General features: G+C 47.7%; 1 protein-coding gene across 1 annotated transcript in view; it reads right to left on the bottom strand.

Annotated features, from left to right (window-relative positions):
* KCNH1 (potassium voltage-gated channel subfamily H member 1) overlaps positions 1-15,640 on the bottom strand; it is an 849,123-nt gene extending 833,483 nt beyond the window's left edge. Inside the window, exon 1 of the mRNA XM_069236535.1 lies at positions 15,303-15,640. Coding sequence (XP_069092636.1) covers positions 15,303-15,381 — 79 coding nt within the window. The 5' untranslated portion in view covers positions 15,382-15,640. The remainder of the gene's footprint in view (positions 1-15,302) is intronic.
* Positions 15,641-17,073: the final 1,433 nt, after the last annotated feature.

Below are 17,073 nucleotides of genomic sequence, written 5' to 3'. Positions count from 1 at the left end.
CACAAGTCCAAGAATTGAGGGAGGTGACACCCATGACACACCATGGTCCCTTCTGTACAAAAAGGACATTTTCCATGTGGTTCCTGCACTGCTTGTCAATTCACCAGACATTGCGTGAAGATTGATTTGGGACTGGCCGCTCCATGTGAACCAAGACATCATAGTACTTGTAGTAACCGTAGCTTCATATATATGATCACATGCCCTTGTGACTCACACTAAATAGGCATTTAAGATCAAGATCGGAATTTCAGAACATCACAGTAGAATTAGTTGCAAATGTATCACTAGCAAGATGTTCTGACACCTTCTTGAACAGAGTCATAGTCATAGTGACTTATTTGGGATTGTAATTGACAAACTCAAGTACGTATCGACCAGCACAGCTTTCTCCATCACTGGGAGCAATGTTGGATTTATAGGCTGAAGACCCATAACATCGGCTTACACAGTGAAAACTAGGAACTAGTTGCGGCTCACGCCATTTAAAAGGGGCAGAGTGGCCCAGGGATGGAGGGGGCGATTAAATTAAAAATAATAAAAAACAAAATCACTTACCTCTGCTGCTGCCGTCTCATCCGCTCCTCCTGCTCCTCTGCAGGCACAGGCTCCCTGCGCCAATCCTGACGCTGCTTAGAGCAGCATCAGGATTGGTTTCGAGCACCCAGCCAGGGCGCTCCCAGGCAACTGTGTTGCTGGGCTGGAGAAAGCCCACTGCGCTGTGCACTCCCCCTCACTGTTTGTCTCCCCCAAGGCCCACCCCTTTTCCTAAAAATCACTAATAAACACAGTTTATTATTGTGTTTTGGGGAAAAGGTTTGCAGCTGCTGCTGCTGGCGGGGGAGGAGGGGGTTGACGCTCCTCCACCCTAATGGATGAACCGCCCCTGCTTGGAACACCGCGACCTGAACGATGCCCCTTTCTCCAGTCAAATTGTCTGCTTATGGCTGTATTTGTACTGTGGAGAAATCATCATCCTGGGGCTACTTTCACCATATGTCCTGGAGCTGCATTTATGCAACCCCTTATGCTGCTTACATACGGTTACCCTCTTCAATCCGCATTGCTAGTGGTTAGAGTCCACCAAATGGGTATATTCCTTTTTAAATACACAATAATATGGACGGTCTTTGTTGTAATTTTCCAAACATTTTTTGGATTATAATGTACACCATGTGTTAAACAGAACAGCATGCCCTCTTCATGTTTGTTACGTCTCTTAACCTGCACATAGGGTGGTTACATCTATTAGAGCAGCCGTATAAGAATTCATGGGCCTGCTGCGTTGTAGTTAGCCTCCCCCACCTCGTTTTTACCAATGTATTTTACAGCATGTATGTTATGGAGGAAATTAGTTGATATTTACTCTGGTGAGCTAGTCTGAGACCATAGTACCAATAATGCTGTGTTAATACATGGCATCCAGACATTGTACCATCACTTTACTTGCTGAATGGATGCAGGAGCAGGTCTAGAACTACATTTCGCACGTTCCTAATGCTGATCACTGGATTTAGACATCACTCTGCATCCAGAGACAGATTCATTAGGGTCAGCCGGATTTGGAGGTAGGCTTCTTGTCCCAGGCAGCAGATTAGCCATAGCAGTGGACTGATAAAGGTATAAACACCTCCCCCTCGGGGAAGGCCAGGTTTCCTTTTGTCCATGACGTCTTTTTGGACAAACCCTCAAGGACTCAGAGAGTTACATGTGGGTAGGTGCTCATTGAGTACGGAGGAGCTACATGTTCTCAATGTTCAAATAGCATTACCTTGCCTCACAATTAACACATTATGTTTTTTTCTCGTTTTTGTCTGATACTATTAGATTGGTCTAATACTGGATTTCCTCAGTGCTTTATTGACAGTGAGAGCATCATAGTAGTTTCAGATAACCTGTGGCAGTGCTGTCAATGTCCCTATTTTGCCTGTCTGTAGGACATTTTTTTTATTTTTATCAAAACCGGTGGAGACCAGTCTCAAAACAACAAAAACAATCCTTGTCAGGGTGAATCACAAGTCGCTAAATTAACCTGTGCTCAACCCTTTCGTAGTCTGGCACAAAAACAGTCAGGCTTAACTTAGAAGCACTGTGTTAAGTATTTATCCAGCACACAACCAGTAACACACACCAGAAAATACAACACAAGAAAAATCCCACACCAATTAAGACAACATCTTAGTACATATACTGACACCAAAATGGATTAAATCCATTCAGTAGAACTGGAGTTGTAAAATAGCAGCTAAAAGATCAAAGCACTAACTGTGGGTATCTAGTCATGAGAGTCAGGGGAAAAGTTAAGGCCGACCTCAATGGCGCGCGGTTCAGATACACAAAGTGGATTGTGACCGTCTCGTCTTACCTTGGGTGTAGGAAGCTGGCTCTCTACATAGTGCACTAAAATAAAATACACTGTGCAGAGACTCCAGTGGATCCCCAATAGGTTTGTAGAGGCAAAAGTAGATCAGACTGATGCTCTATTTTGTGGTAGTGTGGGCGGGCAGTTAGGCTACTAGAGGGTAGTGCTAAGCATTTGTTGTACACACAGAGGCAACGAAGGAGACACATACCTCAAATAATAAATCCGAGACCAGTTCAGAAAAATAACAATTCTTTTTATATATGTTTCAAACCCAAGAACTATGTAATCAGGTGTGTAGACTTTTAAGCATAAATACTTTGCAATTTCAAAAATAGACAGTGCAATTTTCAGAGTTCTCTCAATGTTATCCTACAGAGGAAAAACAATGTTCAGCAAGCACAGAATTAATAATGACTTACAAAGCCAATAAGTACTGGGCACTGATCAGAACCACACCAATAGATCACACAGGGTGGCACTGGGGCGGCTGGGTGCAGAGGTACAGTAAGGCGTCGGGTGTCCAATGGTTTCCTATTGGAGCTTGACTTGGGGTGGTCGGGATGTGGGTGTACCTTTGGGCCTCTTTCCCTGTGCCTAGGGGTGGCAGATGCATGGGTGTCTTTTGGTGTTGGGTTTTCTCATACAGGAGCACTTGCAGTTAGGGGGTCCTGTGAGTTGAGGCGGCAGGCGACGCGGGGTAGTCTGGCTGGGGTGGACTCAAGCTCTCAGGAGCCGGGGGACACGGTTGACACAGATGATCCATCTCGGTGGGAGTCAAGGGTCATGGGTGCAGTGGTTGCTGTAGGTGTCAAGTTTTCTCTCACCTCCAGTCTGGGAGAGAGGGGGCCTGTCTGCAGGGGCTGCAGGAAACTACGATGAGTCCAGGAGGGGTGACACTCGGGTGGACTCAGGCTCAGGACAGCTTGGGAGCCCTGCTGACACCATGCTTCTCACCGGGTCAAGATCGTTGGGTGCAGAGGTCACTTCAGGTGTCAGGTTACCAGGCTGCAGAGTCCTTGTTGGATACTTTGTTGCTGAGCATTTCTGCTACTCACAGGAATCTGAGTCTTTTTAGAAGGTAGGCAGGCTTCCTGGGTTTCTTGAAGCAGCACCTGCAGGACAAGTCTTTTGTGCAGAGTCCGGTGAGGTTAGCAGGCAGGCCTGAAGGGCTGGTACCCGGTCAGATGCTTCTTCTTCTGCTGGGTCAACTCTTCTTTGGCCTTCTTCTTCATAAGTAGTCAGGATCTGAGTTCTAGGGCTCAGGGATGCCACCTAAATACTCAATTTAGGTGGCATTAGAGGGAGTGCCAGGCGCTAGACAATGGGCTGACCACCTTCAGGGCGACTACACCCTTTCTATGACCACTTCGGCTGGGAAGTGGTCATAACCCTAACCCTAGTGGCCTAATTCCTCCCATGCAAAATGGCGGAATTTCAATAGTAGTGTCCACTTCAGCTCGTCCACCTTAGGGGTGGAACTAGCATAAAGTGGGCACTCCTATTAGTTGAACTAATTTTTCCGCCTGTGCTGCTGCCAAAAATGGGGTGAGAACAGAAGGTTCAGTCATCTCTGTCATCTGGAGAGACCTGGATTGCATTTCAAAGGCAGCAAGGGATTTTAAGCTCCCTGCCTTGGAAAGTTCATCCTGCTCTGGACAAGGTGTTATCACCTCCGCTCAGTGCAGGCCTTTGTTCTGGGTCTACGAGAGAGTTGGCCTTCACATCAGGGGGCCAGAACTTGGTCTAGATCGGTGAACACACCAGTAGCTGGGTAGGTTTTCAGGGGACACCTCTAAGGTGCCCTCTGTGTGCATTTAATAATAAATCCATCACTGAGGTCAGTGAGGGTTTATTATTTTGAGATGTTGGATATGAAACATCCCAGGATTCAGAGAAGCCACCATGTAGCTGGGGAACTCAAAGACCAGTGTCCAGTACATGCATTTAAAATGGCATCCTTGTGCACTTACTATGTCTCAAAATCGAAAAATACAGCAAGGGCATATCTCCTTAAGCATATATGCCCTCACATGTGCCTGAATGCACCCAGCTTTAGTGGTGACTTACATCACGCACATGCAGGGATAGGGGACCTGGGACAAAGGGGTGTGTGACAGGTCGTATTTTTAATGCAGCCTGCAACAACTCATACAGTCTGCAATAGCAGCACTGTGTGGGTTAGGTGTGGGGTCCCTGAGGGTGGCACAATCGGTGCTGGAGCCCACAGACCCCTTCCTTAGTACCCCAGGCCCTAGATACCAGGGTTACCATTTACTAGTTATTACAGTGTTAGCTAAAGACATTGCCAATTGTGCAAAACTGTACAGTTTTGGGGAAGAGATCTGGCACTAGGGACCTGTTTAGCAGGGATCCAGTTCACTAATAGTCAAAGCTACATCAGAAACTAGGCAAAAAGTGGGGGCTAATCATGCCAAAAGGGTGCTTTCCTACATTGGGACTTAGAAGAAATGTTGCAGAAAAGTTTGGCGGGGCAAGACAGCCAGTGGTGTCTGAAGAGGGGCCTCTTAATGAAATCACCGTGAAGATTTCTACTTTCGGCCTTTGTCACTTCTTTGGAAGTTGAACATAACCATTGGGACAAAGATGCAGGCTGTAGCCGTTGACGGCTCCACAAGGCCGGATATCGCTGCTCCGGGGTCCCACTAAACAGGATGTGCTGCTACAGAGAAGAACATAGCGTGAGCTACTGTGAAGTCAGGCCAACATGCAATGGACATCGAATGGGTCGGCAAGCAGGCAGGTCTCAGTCTACCGTCAGTTCTCAGGCCACTTTTTGGTGCAAATGTTTCTAAATTTCAAGTTTTGGTGGGAGGAACACCTTTAGCACCACTTCCAAGGGACCAAAGCTGTTTGCCACCACTTAGTGGGGGTCAGGACTCATTCCAGGCAGAGGTCCGGTGCAAGGTTAAAAGATGCTGGAGCTTGTTATGTCCCTGTAGCTCACACATGAGGCCAGCCAACTATCCCTTGGAGTCACTCTGATAGTCCTGGGATCAAGCAGTAGGGCAGCCTTCTGATTTTACAAGGCTATCTTCAAGCAGCATTGTAGTCGGGTTAGCAGCTGGATAGTCCTCTGAAGTACAAGGCAGTCCTCCTGCTAGGTCCTCTCAGGGTCCAGGAGTGTACTGAAAAGGTGGTCTGAAGAGCCAATATCTATACCTGGTGCCAGCCAGTGGGAAAACTTCTAGATTGCCCCACGTCTTGTTCTGAAAAGTTCCTTCATTCCCCTGCAGGCTCCAAGTGATCATGGGTGACAAAGTGCGGGTGTCATGTTCCTTTGTGAGTGTGCTGGGGGCAGCCTTTTGAAATGTAAGTGGGACAAGGAACAGCTTGGCCCCTCTCATCCTGCACACCGAGTCCCCTTTTGTCTCACTATGTGGGAGGAATACACAAAGGCTAACTGCCAACTAATCACAGTCATGTGACCCAGAACTCAGGCTGCAGGAACAAAATGGTTAGGACAAGAAAATGCCACTTCCTAAAAGTAGCATTTTCAGAATTGTGACTTAAAATCTGACTTTACCATAAAATGGGATTTTCAATTACTATTCTTTTGACACCAAACATTACATTTGTACCTGTTCCCAACTAAACATTACCACTTATTAAATGTAATAGGATAACCCAATGTTGTCCTAAGAGAGAGTAGGGAAAAACTAACTTTGGAGTTTTTCACTGCCAAGACATGTAAAACGTAAAAGCACATGTCCTACCTTTTAAGCCACACTCCCTCGGCCATGTTTATAGCCTACCTTAGGGCTGCCTTACATGCAGGGCCACCGGAATTATGCGATTCCGGAGCCATAGCTATTTTCACATTTTATGGATTTGCCGCATTTGCCACATAATCCATTATATGCCGCATAATCTGCTGAATTTAACAAAACAAATTGCTTCAAGCTCAAACAAATCAAAAGTTACAAAACATATGGCAACTCGTGTTCCTGCACACCGGAAGGCTTCTCACCTAAGTTTGCTGGTCATCTTTTAGTTGCTTATTGCTGTATTTGAGTGTCAAATTGGTATTAATTAATGTGAACTCTTTTCTCATAAACTGTTACCCGGTGTATAATTGACAAAATATTGAAGTAATACTACCACAAAATGTGCCACATTATGCCGCATAATTTGCTTTTAATTGCTGCATAAAAAAGCCAAGCGTACCACATAATTTGATACTCCTTTGCCCCGTGATCCAGTGGCCCTGCTTTTATGTATTAAAAATTGAAGTTTAGGCCTGGCAAAAGGTTTATTTTGGCCAGTTGAATGGTCAGTTTAAAACTGCTCACAGGCTGCAATCGCAGGCCTAAGACATGTCTAAGAGGGCTACTTTAGTGGGTGGCACAATAGGTGCTACAGACCCACTAGTAGCATTTCATTTACAGGCCCTCAGCACAAGTAGTACCACTTTATTAGGGACTTAAAAGTAAATTAAATGTGCAAATCAGGCATAGCCCAATTTTATCATGTTTAAAGAAGACAGTACAAGTCCTCGTGCCAACAAAAATGAAATCCAGACAACAGGAGGGTATAAGGCAGAGGGTTTGTGGAAGACCACGCCAAGGATGTCAGATCTACCACCATCACCTTTATGTTCTTTTAATAGATCACCCAGCTTTCAGTCTGCCTGACCTTCGGCGAGTTGAGGTATAATACCTGATGGTTGCAGGTAGGCACATGCATGACACTATGACCAGTACATAGGTCTGATTCATTCACCGCAAGATCTTCAGGTGGCTCCCAGCAAACACCAGAAGAACCGTCATGCGGGCCCTCATCACCAGAAAACTAGACTACGGAAACACGCTCTACATAGGAATCAAAGCAAGCCTCCTGAAGAGACTCTATACAATACAGAACTCAGCAGCAAGACTCGTATTCGACCTCCCCAGAAGGACCCACATCACACTCCATCTCAAGAAATTACACTGGCTCCCGATTCCGAAGAGATGCCAATTGAAGACGCTGACCCACGCCTACAAAGCCCTGCACAGTGAAGGACCAGCATACATCAAAAAACACCTGACCTTCCACCAACTGACCAGACAATTCCAATCAGCTTCCCTCTCCCTCCCAGACACCCCATGGATCCACTGGGCCCACAGCTGAGGACACTCCTTCTCGCACCTGGCAGCCAAGGCTTGGAACGTCCTCCCCCTGCACCTCCGGACCACACCGTCACTCCAGTGATTCAGAAGAGAACTAAAGACCTGGGTGGCCAAATGATCATACCTCCAAACAGCAACATACATCTCCAACATTTGAGGCCCTCACAAGTGATTTGCCATGATCTATAAATGTTTGGTTTCATTGATTATGGGAAATACGTTGACTCAGTCATTATGTCTGGATTTGTCATTACTTGTTGGAAGGTGTGTGAACATGCTAGCTTGAAAGAATAGAGCCGCCATAATAATGTTTTATGTCTCTTGATTGTTTTCTATAGGTGCCGACAATGGTGAACAAGCTAAACTACATGTGGGATACAGGTTGTATTCTCAAACTGCACACTGCAGATAAATGTTTCTTTTATCACTGACACGCTTCTACCTGCTTAGTGCTAAGCTTTCAACACATGGCCCCGACGAATACGATACACTTCTTTGTAGCGTTTTAGTAATTGGCAGACATGTGTTGACTCCATTACCACTAACAGGTTGAAGTCTTATCCCCCATCTTCTTTCTATTATGCTTCTCAAGGACGCCCAATTAAATTGTGATTCAGTCCACTAAGTGGCATTTTTATTCCACTTTTCTACACCACACACTATGCCCACTCTTACTCATATTGGATAGCTCACATTGGTGTCTACACCCTAAAGAACAACTATGTGCCGCTCTCCACTTTTTTCAGTTGTAGCGACATCACTACAATTTTGAGAAGTGGTATGAGGAGGGACCCGATGATGAAGCATGCTAATTAAGGGTGGGTGAGGGTTTGTCCTAACAATATTGGGTTTCCTAAACAAGAGACTTGTGAAACCTTCTGGGTGTTAGGTTGCTCCTCTTAGCCCCTATGCACTAATTTGAGGATTTTGGATAGAGTTGGGAGCAATGTATGATAGGGGAGTTACAGAGGAGCATTTATAGACCTAAGTGATAGTATTGTGAGTTTAATACACAGCCACAGAAATTTGGGTGAGCGGGCCAGTAGGCACCACACCTCTGACACAGATAAAAAAGCCTGTTCATGCTACTGATCATTACTAAATACAGAATGAGTATCCTGCCACCAATGCGCTTGTGTCTTTTAACTCTAGGTAAGGGAAGTAGCCTCTACCACAATGTGGGCAGCACTTGGTGCACACTTGCCGGTCCAACAAGACCACATTATCATGAGACAGGCCTAAGTCATGGCACACATGCATGATCCTTGTTAGACCATGACCAAAAATCAGTCAAAAGGATGCAGATATCCATGCAGCTGGGGCACTCTGGGCAGGGGTTCGCTTTCATCATCATGCAGGGGACTTTTCCATCCTAATGTTTGGGCTTGGACAAAGGCACACTGATCACACACACACAAGAAAGGACACAGACATAATAGCATGGAGGGATGCACAATGTGCATTCACAGACATGTGGAGAAAGTCACACTAAGCATTTCCAGAGACATAGAGAGAGACACAGTGAGCAGTCACAGACACACAGAGAGAGGCACGGTCAGCAGTCACAGACACAAAGGGGTGTGGACAAAAGCTCATTGAGCACTAACTGGAAAGAGCAAAGGCACACTGACCATTCACAGTCACTTAGACATAGACAGTGCCACAATGAACATTCGTAGGGACATGCATATAAGCACACTGAGCAATAAAGACACACAGACATGGACAGAGGCACATTAGGCATTCACAGAATACCTTGAGGCACACTGTGTATTCAAAGACACTGGAGCATGGACAGAAGAATGCTGTACATTTGCAGACACACAGTCATGAACAGTGGCACACTGAGGAATCACTGACACCGGAATGTGGACAGAAGAATGCTGAACAAGCATAGACATGTGCAAGGACAAAGGTAAACGAAGCATTCACGAACAAAGGGGCATGAACATAGAAGGACTAAGAATACACAGAAAGAGGGGCATGGGTGAGGAAATTCAGAGCACACCCGGAGGAAGAGAAACACTGGGTATCCATAGACCTCAGAAGCAATGAAAGAGGAACGCTGAGCATGCAGAGACACAGAGGAGAGGAAAGAGATATACCGAGCATCCAAAGACACAGGGGCATAGGTAGAGGCTCATAGATGATGCACAGATACGGAGAATGGGTAGGCATACCGAGAATGCACTGACAGGATAGTGTACCAAAAAGGCATGCTGAGTATGTGCAAGTACAGCATGTGTACCGAAAGGAATTAAATCACAAGGCATTGACATAGAAGCGTACTGAAAATATAGACCAGGGTACAGACAGAGACACTGAGCATGCACTGACAGATGGGTGGACACAGAGGCACATTTTGCATGCAAGGCACACTGGTATGTACAGAGACGAAACAGTGATACAGGGGCCTGTGTGTAGAGGCACACCAAATATGAAGAGTGGCAGGGTGATGTGTACAAAGCACACTGCACAGGGCATGTATATTGAGTCACACTAAACATAGAGACATGCACACAGGGACATGACAAGAAGGGACACTAAGCATGCATCGGCACATGTTATACACTGATACACATGCTGCACAAGCAGAGACATAGAACTTGGAGTCACACTATGCACTGACACAGGCCATATGTGTACAGGCACACTCACCGTTTACATGCTCAAAGCATATACACAGAGATACAATGAGCCTGCACAGTGGCAGATGTGATAGAAACAGAGTGACCATATACAGACACAGGAGCACATACATCCAGACAAATCCAAGCATGCATAGGGACAGACAAAAAAAAGGCACACTAAGCACAAAGACACACACAGGGAAGTGTACACCGAGCATGAATAGACACAAGAACATATCGACAAAGGCATAATGAGCGCACACCCCCACACACACAGGGACATAAAGGTAGACAGAAAACATAAAGAAATGGAAGCAAAGACACACACTGAAATGTGCAGGCATAAAGGCACAATCAGAATGCACAGATACCAAGACATACAAGCAGTACTTTATGTGGGATGAAAAAGGTGGGCACTGGGGAGCTTCTAAAAGAGCTTAACTAGGAATCCTTTCCATGAGGCGTGGCATATGTCATTGAGGGCATGTCTTTGAAGATGTGACAAACTATTGCGCGTCAGACAGTGTGCCACCTCACAAGCATTTCAGTGCCTGTTTTTTTTCTTGCATCTGAAAGAACCACACAACCTTGAATATACGCCTGAAAGACACCAAACCTATTGACTTTGCCAGTGCTTGTTAGCAGCATGTGATAAATGAGTAACAATCACACAAACTATTGAAAATAGACTGTAAATGATACATTACTAATATCTGTGAGAGGGGTAGTAGTTTTTAGTGTCTCAATCACTCATGCTCGGATCTTAGCACCCCGTCATGAGCCGAGCCCTGAAAATGGTTGTTTTAAGGAACATCACCTAAAATGACCCGCCTTTAAACATGAACCATTCATGAATTAAGAGGCAAAACAGGTCTCATGTAAACCCTAAAACATTATAGAGCAAAATTACAGTCTACTAAGTTTAATACAACTGATATTCAGAACTCACATATTTGAAATTGTTTTTTTAAGTACTAATAAAGAAAAAGGAGTTTGCTGAAATAAAATAGTTGCCTAAGATCACACAATTTAAGCAGTACGCCACAATTTATCCTGGTTTCCTGGTTTCCTTTGTACAAAATAGCCACTAAATGGGCATCTAGATGTATGTTTTTATGTAAACGGGTTCTTTTCACCTTTTTAAGCTGTTTTACATAACACGAACTTGACCTTGATGGAGCACTTTAAGCAGGCATCTGATTATATTACACTAAGTCGCATTCATTTTTTAAAGGAATGGGGAGATTTAGGCCCATATTTATACTTTTTGACGCTAAACTGCGCTAACGCAGTTTAGCGTCAAAATATTTTGCGCCGTCTAACGCCATTCTGAAGCGCCATGCGGGCGCCGTATTTATGGAATGGCGTTAGACGGCGCAATCAGACCGGCGCTGCCTGGTGTGCGTGGAAAAAAACCACGTAGACCAGGCAGCGCCGGCGTTGGGAAAAAATGACGTTAGGGCGTCTTAAAATGGCGCAAGTCCGGTTGACGCTAAAAAATCGTCTTAACCCGACTTGCGCCATTTTTTTTCGACGCCCATCCCCCATCAACATGACTCCTATCATTGTAAAGATAGGAGTCATGCCCCCTTGCCCAATGGCCATGCCCAGGGGACTTATGTCCCCTGGGCATGGTCATTGGGCATAGTGGCATGTAGGGGGGCACAAATCAGGCCCCCCTATGCCACAAAAATTAAAAAAAAAAATACTTACCTGAACTTACCTTAATGTCCATGGGATGGGTCCCTCCGTCCTTGGGTGTCCTCCTGGGGTGGGCAAGGGTGGCAGGGGGGGTCCCTGGGGGCAGGGGAGGGCACTCTGGGCTCATTTTGAGCCCACTTGTCCCTTAACGCCATGCCTGACCCAGGTGTTAAAAAGCGGCGCAAATGCGCCGTTTTTGGCCACGCCCACTCCCGGGCGTCATTTTTGCCCGGGAGTATAAATACCACGTAAAGGCCTGGGAGTCATTTTTTAAGACGGGAACGCCTCCCTTGCATATCATTAACGCAAGGAAGGGGTTCACGCTAAAAAATGACGAACATTCCGGGAACTTTGGCGCTAGACGCCTCTAACGCCATAGTATAAATATGGCGTTAGTTGGCGTTAGTTTAGCGTCGAATTTGCGTCGAAAAAAACCACGCAAATTCGGCGCAACCAGAGTATAAATACGGCCCTTAGTGATTTGCCAGAATCACAAGATGCTGAGCCTCGAACCTGGTTCCTTAGCTCCAAAGCTAGAACACTGGCCGTATTGCCACATTCTGGGTAGTGAGAGGGTGGCAGGCGGAAGCCACTTGACAGTTCAGCTGTTATAGGCTCGAGGTTCCAACAGCATCTCGAGCTGAACAAGAGCCAAGCTTCAGGCTCAAGGTTTCAGAGGCTCGCCCACCTCTAAGCAAGAGTCTTATGTGGCAAAGAAAAGAAGTACAGAAACCCATCTGGGAAGTGTGAAAAGCTCTTAAGTAATCCTGGATGAAGTAAAACTTGTGAATTGCAAACGGGGACTGTGACACTGACATATTTCACCCTGAGGGTTTTTAAAGTGGTCGAGAAACCAATCTATGTTTGCTTTCAAACTTAGGGACATGAATCTAGCACCCAAGAGAGACCCGTTTCAAAGTCAGTTGTTGATTGCAACAGGGTCTCAGACTCGGCAGGACTCACCACTGCCCAGCATACAAGCTCAATGATCATGCATACATGTGGTACATCAACTGAGGTTCCTGTTTATTTTGCAAAACTTGATCACCGAGGCAAACATAACAGACATGGGAAATATAGAGGCACACTGGTTACACAGAGCGGGGACAGAGGACGATTAGACATGCACACAGAGTGGAGGCAGAATGGACGGGTCCGGACACAGACACATGGCACAGAGGGAGAAGACCCGGGAAGTGGGGGTACACACAGCGTGCTCGGACACAAGGGCACGTGCATAGACTCAGTAAAGGGGCGCAGAGAGCGAAGCATCTTCAGAGAGACCCTGGACAGGCACTGGAGCACACTGAAAGGTTCCAAATAAGCCGACACGTGGGCGTGCGCAATCAACGCGCACAAGGACGCGGGCGCGCAAACGTGGAAAGAGCCCGAACACACGCAGATGTAGAAGCAACGAATCACGTCACAAGCAGGTACGCACAGGTAAAACTGAGCACGGACAACACACCCACCCGCCCCGTACGGTCATCCACGTTTCCAAGGAACCGGAAGACGGTGTATTTCCACTGTTAGGCGGAAACTGTTCTTAAATACACCAGATCCAAGTACAACTGTAATAGAATTTAGTTATTTGACTTTAAATATAAGTCATAAGTTACAGACAACAGGGCTGATACGTGTAGCAGGAGGAAGAAAGGTGGGACGTGTTGGTGGCTGAGTGAGGATGGACAACCACAAGGGAAAGAGCTCGAGGAGGAAGATGTTAAACGACAAAGCCCATGCGTCGTCGCTTCCTTCACGTGTGTGAAAGGACCCGGCGTAAGTGCCAAGAGAAAAGCAAGAGAGAACTTAAATCGAAATGCCCCGATGAAACTGTTCACTATCAAGGAGGAACGGAGTGTGACTTCACGGGATGTTACATACTGCGACGATTTTCTGACAAATCTTCATATCTGCCAATAACTCTCTAGGACGCTGGAGTCCCTGCCGTTTCTAACGCTGTAATGAATTTTAGTTATAAATATATGTTTCGTCACAGCTGATAAAAATAATATATTTACAGGTTTAGCGCGTTTCAATAGCATTATACCATCACATTAATCAGAAACCAATGAGAATGTATTAGTTCCGTCAATAATATTGACAAACAATAAGGCAATTACTTAAAGCTCTGTGAACACTAACTGTCAGGGCTTATTTCAAGATATGACTGGCAAATATCAGTTTCCGTGCTCGTTATGCGCCCGCAAACAAACGTATACTGCATTGTGCATCTTTCCTTATAGCGCTTTCTAGGCTCACCGGGTGCTCTAAAGCGCTTGTTTCAACACGTCATAAAAGTCGGTATGCTTCAGAAGTATGTTTATGTGCTTATTTGCAGGTGAATGCGGAGGGGGCCGGTAAGGATGCCGCCTCCCACAGTCTCGGACAGATTTCCTTTACTCGAGCTGGCTGAAGCAGCCGGTACTGAACGCTCCCCCCTCTTGTCCTTGAATGCGGTGTCATGGGGGGCTTAACCCCGCTGAATGCCGTGGCACGCTGCGAAGAGGCTGTTTGCGTGCCCTACCCTGGCACTAGGCGTGTACAGGGCAGGGGCAGACCTGTACTCCTGGAGAAAGCAGGGTGCTCCTCTTAAACCTGCTGGGCAGGGGTCACTCACTGCACGGGGAATCCCTGCTCAATGGGGAGACACCGCCGCCCCCTCCAAGTACGGATGTCAGTGCAGGAGTAATTGTACTGTACACGGGCAGTGGGCTCTCAGGTCAGTGACAGAGCACCAGCCCACAGTACAGAGTCACTGCGAGGGGCGATGGCATGCTGCTGGGTACCCAGCTGACGTCAGTGTGAAGAACCCCTTGGGGTACAGAGCATACAGCCACTCCCCCTTCCAGGCACTACGTGAGGAACCTTCACACGACCCGCAGGCGGCTCTGTATGTGTTGGTGCCTGGTGGAGGCTTCCTCTCTAACACGGAGGTCAGGGGAGAGCCCCCTGGCAGCTCCAGGTATACAATGCCAGGGGTACCCGAAACCGCGAGCTGAAGGTGTGCAGGGCCCCCTAAAAAAAAGTGTGTCTCAGTGCACGAGTCAGTGCATGAGGAGGCTCCAGGCCCTCACTGCCCCCGGACTGGGTCTCTCAGCATCCTGGGTGCCCTTTATGTCCATAGGGAATCCATAACCCTACAGAGAAGGGGTGCGCGCCCGTCCCCCTTGCAGATAGAAGTGCCAGTCCCGATGGACGCTGTGCAGTGCACCGGGGGAGCTCCGCAAGCCAGGGATCGCCGCACAGGGAGCCGAGCCATCTAGGGGGCCAGGACAGTACATGGGGAGAGCACCGCAGGTCAGAGGTCAGCCCCAGGAGACGCCCGCAGGGCTGGGGGATCACCCTGCAGTCCTGAAGTCACTCCCTGGGGGCGGGTGAGGGGGCTCACCCAGCAGAACAGTGGTCAGTTCTGAGAACTCCCCCGCGGAGCAAAAGTCAGCTCCTCCGCACCAGGAGGTGAAGCGGGGTGCTTACCGTTGGATCTCCGCACGATGTTCTCCAGGAAGGTGTTCTGGGGGGCGACCAGCCCTCTCCGGCCCCCCGCCATCGACATGATCCCGCCGCCGCGGGAGGTTCAGGGATGCTCGGGGGTGTGGGGCAGAACCGCGAGCCCCGGGTCCCGCTCCGCACAGCCGCTCCTCATGGTCCTCCGAGCCCCGGCAGCAGCTGGCAGCCAGCGAAGGCGGCAGCTCTGCCGGGCAGCATCCTCCGCGTCCCACCGCTGCCCACGCTCAGCGCCTCCCCAAGCGGCCGCGCGGCGCCCTCTGGCGGCCAGGGGCCAGCAATGCCGACAGCACCTGTACACTCCGGAGCTGGACCGCGGGACTCTAAGCCGGACCCGAGGGCGCCCGTCGCAAGTGCAGCGCGAGTGCGCCACCCAGCGGAAAACCCGCGCAGCCCGGTGTCTGCAGAAGTGATGCGGATTATAGCGCCGCTAAGGATTTGCCTCAGTTAAACAAGAGACAGGAGCCTAGGAGCGTAGTGCTTTATTTACTCCGAGGTAGAGCCTGCCCTTGCTCAGACAAACCCTGGGCGGAAATACATTTGACGCCCTTATTACTGGTAGCTAATACAATTATAATAAAATGAGACAGTGGTTGGATATTGTGTACACAGTTTATTCACTGGATGATAACATTAAAGCAGTGACTTCTCTGAGCACAAACCCCTGGGCACATCCCCCAACCACCCTGGTTCACACCAACTTCACGCTGGTGCGAAGTTGATGGTGGAGCCGATGGGGTTGTTGGTGTGTTGGTGAGTAGGGCCTAGGGATGAGAAGCAGATGAGAGCAGAAATGAATGTGTTAATGGGGGGGGGGAATCAGTCCCCGCAGCAAGCAAAGCATTATGACAAATAAGTAATCTGAATGATTGGAACCGAGAGAGATCTTCCTATCTGCAGGACCTTGGCACAGATAGCTCTCTGTTCCCTGCTGGAGGGTGGCGCCCATTGGCGTAACCTAAACCCCCGCAGTCAAAGGACGTCATTTAGGGGTCGGCATGGGTCGAAGCTGCGACCCCTGGCTTGACTTTTGCAACATGCGGCACTGCATTTGCTGCCCCTGGCCACAGATGTGGCAAAATCAGTGCCAGGAACAGAGGGACATCGGTTGGAGCTCCAACCTCCTTTTTGTCAATGTTTTTATTACACAAATAGTAAATAATAATATTCACTCTTAGTATATTAATTAAATAATAGAGTACACTTAGCTGGAATGTGACCCTTCCTGGGAGCTGAGGTAAGTAACTAATACTTTCAAATGTACGTGGTGTGCAGGTGAGAGTTTGTACCTGTGAGAGTGTACGTATATGTAAGCATGTGTGTGAACGTAAAGGTCAAATGGTGTGTGATGGCACTTCCGCTACCCCTGGCCTTTTGGTGATTTGACTTTCATGCCGCAGCGCCAGTGGTGCAACCCCCCGCCCCTCACCTTTCATTATGCCACTGGTTGCTCCCTGGGCCAGGGCGCCAGTCCGAAAAGCTGGCCCTGCTCAGTGGTGCACACCGCCTTTTACGACAGGGATGAAAAGTGTGATATTTCCAGAATGTAGACAATGGTCACTTAAGTGCGTGCAATAAAACATATAGAAATATGCTGCCATGCAAATTGCGCTAGAGGATGGCACGTTCACTCTATGTGCCCATTTACCTTGCCTGTTTTTGCCATACAGACCCAACCTGCCTCCGCCCGCCCTTCATTTCTGCCTCTCTTTTATGTCAGTGCATCTTTTTCAAATTTATT

This window comes from Pleurodeles waltl, chromosome 5 (genome assembly GCF_031143425.1).
Source record: "Pleurodeles waltl isolate 20211129_DDA chromosome 5, aPleWal1.hap1.20221129, whole genome shotgun sequence".
Taxonomy (NCBI): Eukaryota; Metazoa; Chordata; class Amphibia; order Caudata; family Salamandridae; genus Pleurodeles; species Pleurodeles waltl.
The sequence above is the reverse complement of the archived record's forward strand: the minus strand, read 5'-3'. Positions and strand labels throughout refer to the sequence as shown.